Genomic DNA, 12,207 nt, shown 5'->3' with positions numbered 1-12,207 from the left:
AGAACACTCTGGGCCCATTGATTAGAGAGACCATCCTCTCGCCGACCCATCTGGGCGTCCCTCACTGCAAGGAATAGGAGATGCGTTACCAGACTGAGGGGTGTACGTGGCCCTGGGTCTGCAGAGGGAATGGACATTTGCACAGAGACGCTGCTTTGCATATTTCCACCCGAGTGACAGTTCCCAGCTGTTCAGAGCAGATATAAACGTGCCTCCTTCACACTTTGTGCTTCTGAGCTTGGTGTTTGCCACTCGAGACATATCAAGATGAGCTCCCAGACACAGCTACTCTGGCTCCTCGTCCTCTGCATTCAGGGTAACAACAACAACAGGGAAAATTAGTTTAAAATAAAGTTATAATATATTACCAGGCTGCAAATAATCAGAATTTCCTTTTCAAGCAATCATTCCCAATGGCATTTACAATGTTATTGAAGGAGGGATACAAGATAGTCACTTATAGATGCAGCTTTGTAGTTAGTTAAAAATTACAAAGTTTGAGTCATTTTATATTTCTTTTTCTTTTAACTGTTTTTCTCCCATCCAGGCTCCAGCGGGCAGATTGTGCTGACTCAGACTCCAGAATCCCTGGCAGTGTCTCCAGGAGACAGAGTCACCATCAACTGCAAAGCCAGTTCCAGTGTTAGCAACTGGATGGCCTGGTACCAACAGAAATCAGGACAGGCTCCTAAGCTCCTTATCTACGATGCTTCCAGCCGTCCCTCTGGGATCCCAGACCGGTTCAGTGGCAGTGGGTCTGGCACAGACTTCACTCTCACAATCAGCCGGGTGGAAGTGGATGATGCTGGAGATTATTACTGCCAGCAGCAAAGCAGCTCTCACACAGTGATACAGACCAGCATAAAAACCTCCCTGCTCTCTGTAGTTTCAGACTCTCACTCACAGTATTTCAGCTGCTTCCTGTGCAGTTTCCTGGTGTTGGTGCTTCTACTGCCCTGCAGTGGGACTCCTGGGTGCGTCAGACTTGCGTCTCCTCCCTCCTCACTCCAGAATTTCGAGTTCTTTCAGGTGCTCCCTCCCTCCCACCCTGTGGTTCAGCTCTCTTTACTCAGAAATTGCTCCCCGACCACTAACATGGATTTGCTCTTATGGGCTGCATCCAACTTCCTCCTGACAGCAGGTTCCAATCCCAGCACCTTTCTACTGAGGCGAGAAAACGGACAGAGAACTGTTCTCCAGCTTTATAAAGCACCCACAGTGACCACTGCAGTAGACTAATCCAAACACTAAAAGCTCCTGTAGGATTCAGCTGCTTATCTAGCAAAGCACAGTCACTGATGCAGCTCCCCTTTCCCAGCACAAACCCCTCCGCAGGGCTGGGACTCGCTGATACTGGCTGTCCTGGCAAAAATGGAATCCAGAATTCCTCACCAGTGCCCCCAGAGCAGAGTCACATCACACGGTGGTAAAAACAGCCAAGCCATTTGTACACTGCAGCTTCCAGCAGTGCCGCCATCGATGGATGAATTCTGGGTCCCGGTGTTGCCAGCATAGGTGAAGTCAGTGGGGAGATGGGTGCTAGGGCAGCAGGGGGAGGAACACACCCATCGCAATACCTGAGCTCTGGTCCATCTAATCTAATATCACTCGCCAACAGTGGCCGTCCCTGCTGCTTCAGATACAAGAAACTCTTCAGTAGCAGTTAGGGGATAACCAGGCTGCACGGAAAGTTTCTTCTCCTATTCCTTACAAGAGCAGTTCTTTCCAAGGCATCCTCCCCTCCACAGCCAAGAGGAAATCTGACCAAAATCATTACTGCGGGAAGCACGATGAACTCAGGCTCTATATCACCCCCTCCCACACCACCTCATGGATTGTAAGATTGTAACTGATACTCACAATCAGCCATGCAAAGATGAATATTGAAATATTCCATTCTCTGTATTGCTCACAGCATTGATGATCTCTAGGTATTGATTTAATTGTAACGTTTTCATACATTCAGACTCCGGGGGCAGATTATGATGATTCACACTCCAGGATTCCTGGCAGTTTCTCTCCAGTGAGGCTACAGCCGTTTCAGTGGAAGTGGAGAGAGAACTGATTTCACCCTCACAATCAACAGTGTTGAAGCTCAAGATACTGTTGTCAGCCAGGCTACCACCTCGCCCTCAGTGATACAGATCAACACAAACCTTGCCTGGGCTGCTCTGTAGCTTTGCTCATGAAAACATCTTCCCGGACACAAAATCCGCTACTCCTGCAGCAGGGTCAATGAGTGTCAGCCCCAGAGAGGTAACTAAAGGCTTTTGCTGCCTTCTCTGAATCACCACTAGGAGGAGGAGAGTCTAACAATTCAGAGCACAGAGCTAAATCCTTGGGCGGCGGGGTGGGGGGTTCAGTTAAGTGACCGTGCGGCACATTTGACACAATTGATGGTAAAGAAGAAATTGGTGCAGGAAGGGAAGACGAGCTCTTTGTGGATGACCAGAAGCAACACTGGATTGCAGAATAGAGTCCATGAATACTGAGGCACCATGCTGCTCCCAGACAGCAGGCATCCGAGAGAAAGCAAGGAGGGGTGAAGAAGGGGATGGGGAAGAGGGAAAGAAAAACCAGGAGAAGAGGAGGGAAGGGCAGCTTTACATTTCACTTGGGTCTCCAGAGGCAGAGCAGCAGATATCCAAGCTCCACAGAAGGACATTTCAATCTGAGCGCATATAGGTGGTTTCCTGTCGTTTTGTTTACGCTTCCTTTCAGCCTATAAACATGAGGGGGCAGAGTCTGTGCTCTGGTTCCTGAGAGATGCGGCCACAGGGAGGGGGAATAGTTAAGATTCTGCCCATGCCTGGGCTACTTCAGCACGCAATGTAAGTTAGAGCAGACCCTGGGTCTGCTTTAATTTACAGCTACCACCCCAGAGCCGTCTGTCAAATCCACAATAGCTCCCAGCTACAATGCCAGTCTCTGCAGCCTTGAAAAAGTTGTTTAAAAGAGACTGTTGACACTGTTCCATCTTGTGTAAATAATTAAATATTCATTGGCCCAGAGAGACAGACTGGTTAGGGCACAACCTGGAACAGGGGAGACCCAAGTTCAAGGTCCTGCCCCAATGCCTCTTTAATTAGTTACACAAAGTGGACAGCTCCAACAAGAGAGATTTAGGGACACCTGCCCCACAATACCCGATAGCTTGGTGCTCAGGGAACTCACCTGAACTTTGGTTTCCTCTAGCCCAAGTCCCTCCTTCAAATCAGGCAGAGAAGGGATTTCAAAATAGGTCTCCCACATCCCAGGTGAGTGTCTTAACTACAGGGTTCTTGATATTATAGAGTGAGCCATCACTCGGACTCTCTCTGGTTTTTCAGGAGAAAGGGCTGACCTGGCTGAGGTGTCCAAATCCAGGAATGCGTGTTGACAGCTGTGAATTGCAAGCAGAGATGGGCACCTCCTGCAAGCACAGGATATGCTTCTACGGGCACAAAGCTCTAAAGATTTAGAGCAGGTTGCACAGCGGAGCCAAGAGGCCAGTGAAGAAGCTTGGCAACATGTGACCTCCAGAAGAAGAAGGGGGAATGTCCGGGTTCCAGCAACGCAGACACAGGTAACTAACCGCTTTCATGTTCTCTCCACAGGTACCATTGCGAAGAGTGGACCAGATGATACGTCTGGGGGGAGAAAGCAGAAGGAGACTCCGCTGGTTGGAAGGCATGAGATGCGATGTCCTGAGGTTGGGGGTTCCACGACCACCACTCCCAAGAGAAGGAGGCGGGTGGTGGTGGTCCGGGAACTCTCTCCTCCGAGGGACTGAGTCATCTATCTGCCGCCCTGACCGGGAAAACCGAGAAGTCTGCTGCTTGCCAAGGGCTAAGATTCGCGATGTGACGGAGAGACTGCCGAGAGTCATCAAGCCCTCGGATCGCTACCCCTTCCTGCTTCTCCACATGGGCACCAATGATACTGCCAAGAATGACCTTGAGCGGATCACTGCGGACTACGTGGCTCTGGGAAGAAGGATAAAGGAGTTTGAGGCGCAAGTGGTGTTCTCGTCCATCCTCCCTGTGGAAGGAAAAGGCCTGGGTAGGGACCGTCGAATCGTGGAAGTCCATGAATGGCTATGCAGGTGGTGTCGGAGAGAAGGCTTTGGATTCTTTGACCATGGGATGGTGTTCCATGAAGGAGGAGTGCTGGGCAGAGACGGGCTCCATCTTACGAAGAGAGGGAAGAGCATCTTTGCGAGCAGGCTGGCTAACCTAGTGAGGAGGGCTTTAAACTAGGTTCACCGGGGGAAGGAGACCAAAGCCCTGAGGTAAGTGGGAAAGCGGGATACCGGGAGGAAACACAGGCAGGAACGTCTGTGAGGGGAGGGCTCCTGCCTCATATTGAGAATGAGGGGCGATCAGCAGGTTATCTCAAGTGCTTATATACGAATGCACAAAGCCTTGGAAACAAGCAGGGAGAACTGGAGGTCCTGGTGATGTCAAGGAATTATGACGTGACTGGAATAACAGAGACTTGGTGGGATAACTCACATGACTGGAGTACTGTCATGGATGGTTATAAACTGTTCAGGAAGGACAGGCAGGGCAGAAAAAGTGGGGGAGTAGCACTGTATGTAAGGGAGCAGTATGAATGCTCAGAGCTCCAGTAGGAAACTGCAGAAAAACCTGAGTGTCTCTGGATTAAGTTTAGAAGTGTGAGCAACAAGAGTGATGTAGTGGTGGGAGTCTGCTACAGACCACCGGACCAGGGGGATGAGGTGGATGAGGCTTTCTTCCGGCAACTCGCAGAAGCTACTAGATCGCACGCTCTGGTTCTCATGGGTAACTTTAATTTTCCTGATATCTGCTGGGAGAGCAATACAGCGGTGCATAGACAATCCAGGAAGTTTTTGGAAAGCGTAGGGGACAATTTCCTGGTGCAAGTGCTAGAGGAGCCAACTAGGGGGGGAGCTTTTCTTGACCTGCTGCTCACAAACCGGGTAGAATTAGTGGGGGAAGCAAAAGTGGATGGGAATCTGGGGGGCAGTGACCATGAGTTGGTTGAGTTCAGGATCCTGACGCAGGGAAGAAAGGTAAGCAGCAGGATACGGACCCTGGACTTCAGGAAAGCAGACTTCGACTCCCTCAGAGAACGGATGGGTAGGATCCCCTGGGGGACTAACATGAAGGGGAAAGGAGTCCAGGAGAGCTGGCTGTATTTCAAGGAATCCCTGTTGAGGTTACAGGGACAAACCATCCCGATGAGTCGAAAGAATAGTAAATATGGCAGGCGACCAGCTTGGCTTAACGGTGAAATCCTAGCAGATCTTAAACATAAAAAAGAAGCTTACAAGAAGTGGAAGGTTGGACATATGACCAGGGATGAGTATAAAAATATTGCTCGGGCATGTAGGAATGAAATCAGGAGGGCCAAATCGCACCTGGAGCTGCAGCTAGCAAGAAATGTCAAGAGTAACAAGAAGGGTTTCTTCAGGTATGTTGGCAACAAGAAGAAAGCCAAGGAAAGTGTGGGCCCCTTACTGAATGAGGGAGGCAACCTAGTGACAGAGGATGTGGAAAAAGCTAATGTACTCAATGCTTTTTTTGCCTCTGTCTTCACGAACAAGGTCAGCTCCCAGACTGCTGCGCTGGGCATCACAGCATGGGGAGTAGATGGCCAGCCCTCAGTGGAGAAGGAGGTGGTTAGGGACTATTTAGAAAAGCTGGACGTGCACAAGTCCATGGGGCCAGACGGGTTGCATCCGAGAGTGCTAAAGGAATTGGCGGCTGTGATTGCAGAGCCATTGGCCATTATCTTTGAAAACTCGTGGCGAACGGGGGAAGTCCCGGATGACTGGAAAAAGGCTAATGTAGTGCCAATCTTTAAAAAAGGGAAGGAGGAGGATCCTGGGAACTACAGGCCAGTCAGCCTCACCTCAGTCCCCAGAAAAATCATGGAGCAGGTCCTCAAAGAATCAATCCTGAAGCACTTACATGAGAGGAAAGTGATCAGGAACAGTCAGCATGGATTCACCAAGGGAAGGTCATGCCTGACTAATCTAATCGCCTTCTATGATGAGATTACTGGTTCTGTGGATGAAGGGAAAGCAGTGGATGTATTGTTTCTTGACTTTAGCAAAGCTTTTGACACGGTCTCCCACAGTATTCTTGTCAGCAAGTTAAAGAAGTATGGGCTGGATGAATGCACTATAAGGTGGGTAGAAAGTTGGCTAGATTGTCGGGCTCAACGGGTAGTGATCAATGGCTCCATGTCTAGTTGGCAGCCGGTGTCAAGTGGAGTGCCCCAGGGGTCTGTCCTGGGGCCGGTTTTGTTCAATATCTTCCTTAATGATCTGGAGGATGGTGTGGATTGCACTCTCAGCAAATTTGCGGATGATACTCAACTAGGAGGAGTGGTAGATACGCTGGAGGGCAGGGATAGGATACAGAGGGACCTAGACAAATTGGAGGATTGGGCCAAAAGAAATCTGATGAGGTTCAATAAGGATAAGTGCAGGGTCCTGCACTTAGGACGGAAGAACCCAATGCACAGCTACAGACTAGGGACCGAATGGCTAGGCAGCAGTTCTGCGGAAAAGGACCTAGGGGTGACAGTGGACGAGAAGCTGGATATGAGTCAGCAGTGTGCCCTTGTTGCCAAGAAGGCCAATGGCATTTTAGGATGTATAAGTAGGCGCATAGCGAGCAGATCGAGGGACGTGATCGTTCCCCTCTATTCGACACTGGTGAGGCCTCATCTGGAGTACTGTGTCCAGTTTGGGGCCCCACGCTACAAGAAGGATGTGGAAAAATTGGAAAACGTCCAGCAGAGGGCAACAAAAATGATTAGGGGACTGGAACACACGACTTATGAGGAGAGGCTGAGGGAACTGGGATTGTTTAGTCTGCGGAAGAGAAGAATGGGCGGGGGGGAGGATTTGATAGATGCTTTCAACTACCTGAAAGGGGGTTCCAAAGAGGATGGATCTAGACTGTTCTCAGTGGTACTGATGACAGAACGAGGAGTAATGGTCTCAAGTTGCAGTGGAGGAGGTTTAGGTTGGATATTAGGAAAAACTTTTTCACTAGCAGGGTGGTGAAACACTGGAATGCGTTACCTAGGGAGGTGGTGGAATGTCCTTCCTTAGAAGTTTTTAAGGTCAGGCTTGACAAAGCCCTGGCTGGGATGATTTAGTTGGGGATTGGTCCTGCTTTGAGCAGGGGGTTGGACTAGATGACCTCCTGAGGTCCCTTCCAACCCTGATATTCTATGATTCTATGACTTAGGTGTCTAACCACCTTTGAGGGGCAGGGCTGAGGCCCACCCATTTTCCACATCATTTCCTACTGGCTAGCATAGGCCTCTCGCTGCTCAATGTGCTGGATTCTGTGACCCATCCTTAGGCACCTAAGTCTTGCCCCCATGCCTGCTATAGGGAGCCAGGTGTCTAATGCAGGGCTGAGGATTCCACCGGACGGCACAGAGGCTGATTGTCAAAGGTTCTGAGCACCCTCTGCATCTCTTCACTTGTATCTGAGATGCATGTGCTCAGTACATCTGATATGAGGCTGTAATTTAGCACTTTTATAGCGATTATTCCTCACAATGTCACCATCGTGGGGGTCTCCTCCGATGGGGAGGCCAGCCATTCGGGATCACTGCTGTGTCTGAGAAGGGCAAGGGGCCCTGAAGGATGTGACAGCTGAAGAGTGTCCATATGAAGAGGGGTAAAATGAAGGCTCATGCCTAGACACGGGCAGCACAGCCCAAGGGAATAACTGGGGGAGATATGTCAGATATGCTAAGATACATGGATGATCTGCAGAGACTTCTGTGTACGTTCACATGGCAATCTTGGAAACACAAAACATAAATGTAACAAGAGAGGAGCAGGAAATAAACCAAGCAGGAACATTTCATAACTCTATTGAAACTGACGGGCAGTAAATTTACATGCAAGCTCCCCTTGTTATTCTGGCTCTATCCTGCCCTACACTGAGGGGAGTACGTGGCCCTGGGTCTGCAGAGGGAATGGACATTTACACAGAGATGCTGCTTTGCATATTTCCACCCGAGTGACAGTTCTCAGCTGTTCAGAGCAGATATAAACATGCCTCCTTCACACTTTGTGCTTCTGAGCTTGGTGTTTGTCACTCGAGACATATCAAGATGATCACACAGACTCTGCTACTCTGGCTCCTCGTCCTCTGCATTCAGGGTAACAACAACAACAGGGGAAATTCGTTTAAAATACAGTTATAATATTTTACCAGGCTGCAAATGCTCAGGATTTCCTTTTCAAGCAATCATTCCCAATGGCATTTACAATGTTATTGAAGGAGGGATACAAGATAGTCACTTATAGATGCAGCTTTGTAGTAAGTTAAAAATTACAAAGTTTGAGTCATTTTATATTTCTTTTTCTTTTAACTGTTTTTCTCCCATCCAGACTCCAGCGGGCAGATTGTGCTGACTCAGACTCCAGAATCCCTGGCAGTGTCTCCAGGAGACAGAGTCACCATCAACTGCAAAGCCAGTTCCAGTGTTAGCAGCTGGATGGCCTGGTACCAACAGAAATCAGGACAGGCTCCTAAGCTCCTTATCTACAGAGCTTCCACCCGTCCCTCTGGGATCCCAGACCGGTTCAGTGGCAGTGGGTCTGGCACAGACTTCACTTTTACAATTAGCCGGGTGGAAGCGGATGATGCTGGAGATTATTACTGCCAGCAGGGTAGCAGCTCCCCTCTCACACAGTGATACAGACCAGCTCAAAAACCTCCCTGCTCTGTGTAGTTTCAGACTCTCACTCACAGTATTTCAGCTGCTTCCTGTGCAGTTTCCTGGTGTTGGTGCTTCTACTGCCCTGCAGTGGGACTCCTGGGTGTGTCAGACTTGCGTCCCCTCCCTCCTCACTCCAGAATTTCTAGTTCTTTCAGGTGCTCCCTCCCTCCCACCCTGTGGTTCAGCACTCTTTACTCAGCAGTTGCTCCAAGACCACTAACATGGATTTGCTCTTATGGGCTGCATCCAACTTCCTCCTGACAGCAGGTTCCAATCCCAGCACGTTTCTACTGAGCCGAGAAAACGGACAGAGAACTGTTCTCCAGCTTTATAAAGCACCCACAGTGACCACTGCAGTAGACTAATCCAAACACTAAAAGCTCCTGTAGGATTCAGCTGCTTATCTAGCAAAGCACAGTCACTGATGCAGCTCCCCTTTCCCAGCACAAACCCCTCCGCAGGGTTGGGACTCGCTGATACTGGCTGTCCTGGCAAAAATGGAATCCAGAATTCCTCACCAGTGCCCCCAGAGCAGGGTCACATCACACGGTAGTAAAAACAGCCGAGCCATTTGTACACTGCAGGTTCCAGCAGTGCCGCCATCGATGGATGAATTCTGGGTCCCTCCACCCCAAGCCCACTAAGGATTAATCGCTGTTCTCTGAACTGTTAGGCTCTCTTGACCCCAGGGGTTCAGTTAAGTGACAGTGCAGCACATCTAACACAATGGATAGTAAAGAAGAAATTGGTGCAGGAAGGGAAGACGAGCTCTTTGCCAGTGACCAGAAACAACACTGGATTGCAGAATAGAGTCCATGAACACTGAGCCACCATGCTGCTCCCAGACAGCAGGCATCCGAGAGAAAGCAAGGAGGGATGAAGGAGGGGATGGGGAAGAGGGAAAGAAAAGCCAGGAGAAGAGGAGGGAAGGGCAGCTTTACATTTCACTTGTGTCTCCAGAGGCAGAGCAGCAGATATCCAAGCTCCACAGAAGGACATTTCAATCTGAGCGCATCCAGGTGGTTTTCTGTCGTTTTGTTTACGCTTCCTTTCAGCCTATAAACATGAGGGGGCAGAGTCTGTGCTGTGGTTCCTGAGAGATGAGGCCCACAGGGAGGGGGAAAAGTTAAGATTCTGCCCACGCCTGGGCTACTTCAGCACCCAATGTAATTTAGCGCAGCCCCTGGGTCTGCTTTAATTTACAGCTACCACCCCAGAGCCGTCTGTCAAATCCACAATAGCTCCCAGCTACAATGCCAGTCTCTGCAGCCTTGAAAAAGTTGTTTAAAAGAGACTGTTGACACTGTTCCATTTTGTGTAAATAATTAAATATTCATTGGCCCAGAGAGAGAGACTGGTTAGGGCACAATCTGGAACAGGGGAGACCCAAGTTCAAGGTCCTGCTCCAATGCCTCTTTAATTAGTTACACAAAGTGGACAGCTCCAACAAGAGAGATTTAGGGACACCTGCCCCACAATACCCGATAGCTTGGTGCTCAGGGAACTCACCTGAACTTTGGTTTCTTTTAGCCCAAGTCCCTCCTTCAAATCAGGCAGAGAAGGGATTTCAAAATAGGTCTCCCACATCCCAGGTGAGTGTCTTAACTACAGGGTTCTTGATATTATAGAGTGAGCCATCACTCGGACTCTCTCTGGTTTTTCAGGAGAAAGGGCTGACCTGGCTGAGGTGCCCAAATCCAGGAATGGGTGTTGACAGCTGTGAATTGCAAGCAGAGATGGGCACCTCCTGCCAGCACAGATTTAGGTGTCTAACTACCTTTGAGGGGCAGGGCTGAGGCCCATCCCTTTCCTCATCATTTCCTACTGGCTAGCTTAGGCCGCTCGCTGCTCAATGGGCTGGATTCTGTGACCCATCCTTAGGCACCTAAATCTTGCCCCCATGCCTGCTATCGGAAGCCAGGTGTCTAATGCAGGGCTGAGGATTCCACCGGACGGCACAGAGTCTGACTGTCAAAGGTTCTGAGCACCCTCTGCATCTCTTCACTTGTATCTGAGACGCATGTGCTCAGTACATCTGCCATGAGGCTGTAATTTAGCACTTTTATAGCGATTATTCCTCACAATGTCACCATCGTGGGGGTCTCCTCCGATGGGGAGGCCAGCCATTTGGGATCACTGCTGTGTCTGGGAAGGGCAAGGGGACCTGAAGGATGTGACAGCTGAAGAGTGTCCATATGAAGAGGGGTAAAATGAAGGCTCATGCCTAGACACGGGCAGCACAGCCCAAGGGAATAACTGGGGGAGATATGTCAGATATGCTAAGATACATGGATGATCTGCAGAGACTTCTGTGTACGTTCACATGGCAATCTTGGAAACACAAAACATAATTGTAACAAGAGAGGAGCAGGAAATAAACCAAGCAGGAACATTTCATAACTCTATTGAAACTGAAGGGCAGTAAATTTACATGCAAGCTCCCCTTGTTATTCTGGCTCTATCCTGCCCTACACTGAGGGGAGTACGTGGCCCTGGGTCTGCAGAGGGAATGGACATTTACACAGAGATGCTGCTTTGCATATTTCTACCCGAGTGACAGTTCCCAGCTGTTCAGAGCAGATATAAACATGCCTCCTTCACACTTTGCTTCTGAGCTTGGTGTTTGTCACTCGAGACATATCAAGATGAGCTCCCAGACACAGCTACTCTGGCTCCTCGTCCTCTGCATTCAGGGTAACAACAACAACAGGGGAAATCAGTTTAAAAGAAAGTTATAATATTTTACTAGGCGGCAAATGCTCAGGATTTCCCTTTCAAGCAATCATTCCCAATGGCATTTACAATGTTATTGAAGGAGGGATCCAAGATAGTCACTTATAGATGCAGCTTTGTAGTTAGTTAAAAATTACAAAGTTTGAGTCATTTTTATATTTCTTTTTCTTTTAACTGTTTTTCTCCCATCCAGACTCCAGCGGGCAGATTGTGCTGACTCAGACTCCAGAATCCCTGGCAGTGTCTCCAGGAGACAGAGTCACCATCAACTGCAAAGCCAGTTCCAGTGTTAGTAGCTACATGGCCTGGTACCAACAGAAATCAGGACAGGCTCCTAAGCTCCTTATCTACAGAGCTTCCACCCGTCCCTCTGGGATCCCAGACCGGTTCAGTGGCAGTGGGTATGGCACAGACTTCACTTTTACAATCAGCCGGGTGGAAGCGGATGATGCTGGAGATTATTACTGCCAGCAGTATAGCAGCACCCCTCTCACACAGTGATACAGACCAGTACAAAAACCTCCCTGTTCTCTGCAGCATGAGACGCAGTTCTTGTTTGTGGAAGATAATACTCTCTGCCTTTCAAGTGTTCTGTCAAATGTAAAAGAAGAGGGTGACTTATTACATCTTGGAACATACAGTAAAAAAGAGAACTCCAAAAGACCCCATGAGTTTGCCCAATCACACAGTTATTCAATGCACAGAGACCTGAAGTTAATTATAGTTTTCTCTTCTTTATCTTCACTCTTG

General features: G+C 49.1%; 3 gene segments (V, D, J or C); all 3 read left to right on the top strand.

The window, feature by feature from the left end:
* Window positions 1-204: 204 nt before the first annotated feature.
* On the top strand, window positions 205-3,379 carry LOC119565976. The segment is given in 3 exon segments: window positions 205-316; window positions 548-859; window positions 3,330-3,379. Coding segments are annotated over 3 exon segments (411 nt in total).
* Window positions 3,380-8,014: 4,635 nt separating this feature from the next.
* LOC122461350 lies at window positions 8,015-8,700 on the top strand. The segment is given in 2 exon segments: window positions 8,015-8,161; window positions 8,393-8,700. Coding segments are annotated over 2 exon segments (357 nt in total).
* A 2,637-nt stretch (window positions 8,701-11,337) lies between these two features.
* Window positions 11,338-11,958, top strand: LOC119565978. The segment is given in 2 exon segments: window positions 11,338-11,418; window positions 11,651-11,958. Coding segments are annotated over 2 exon segments (357 nt in total).
* Window positions 11,959-12,207: the final 249 nt, after the last annotated feature.

The sequence above is a fragment of the Chelonia mydas genome, chromosome 4, assembly GCF_015237465.2.
Source record: "Chelonia mydas isolate rCheMyd1 chromosome 4, rCheMyd1.pri.v2, whole genome shotgun sequence".
Classification (NCBI taxonomy): Eukaryota; Metazoa; Chordata; order Testudines; family Cheloniidae; genus Chelonia; species Chelonia mydas.
This window is presented reverse-complemented; position numbering and strand designations above follow the sequence as displayed.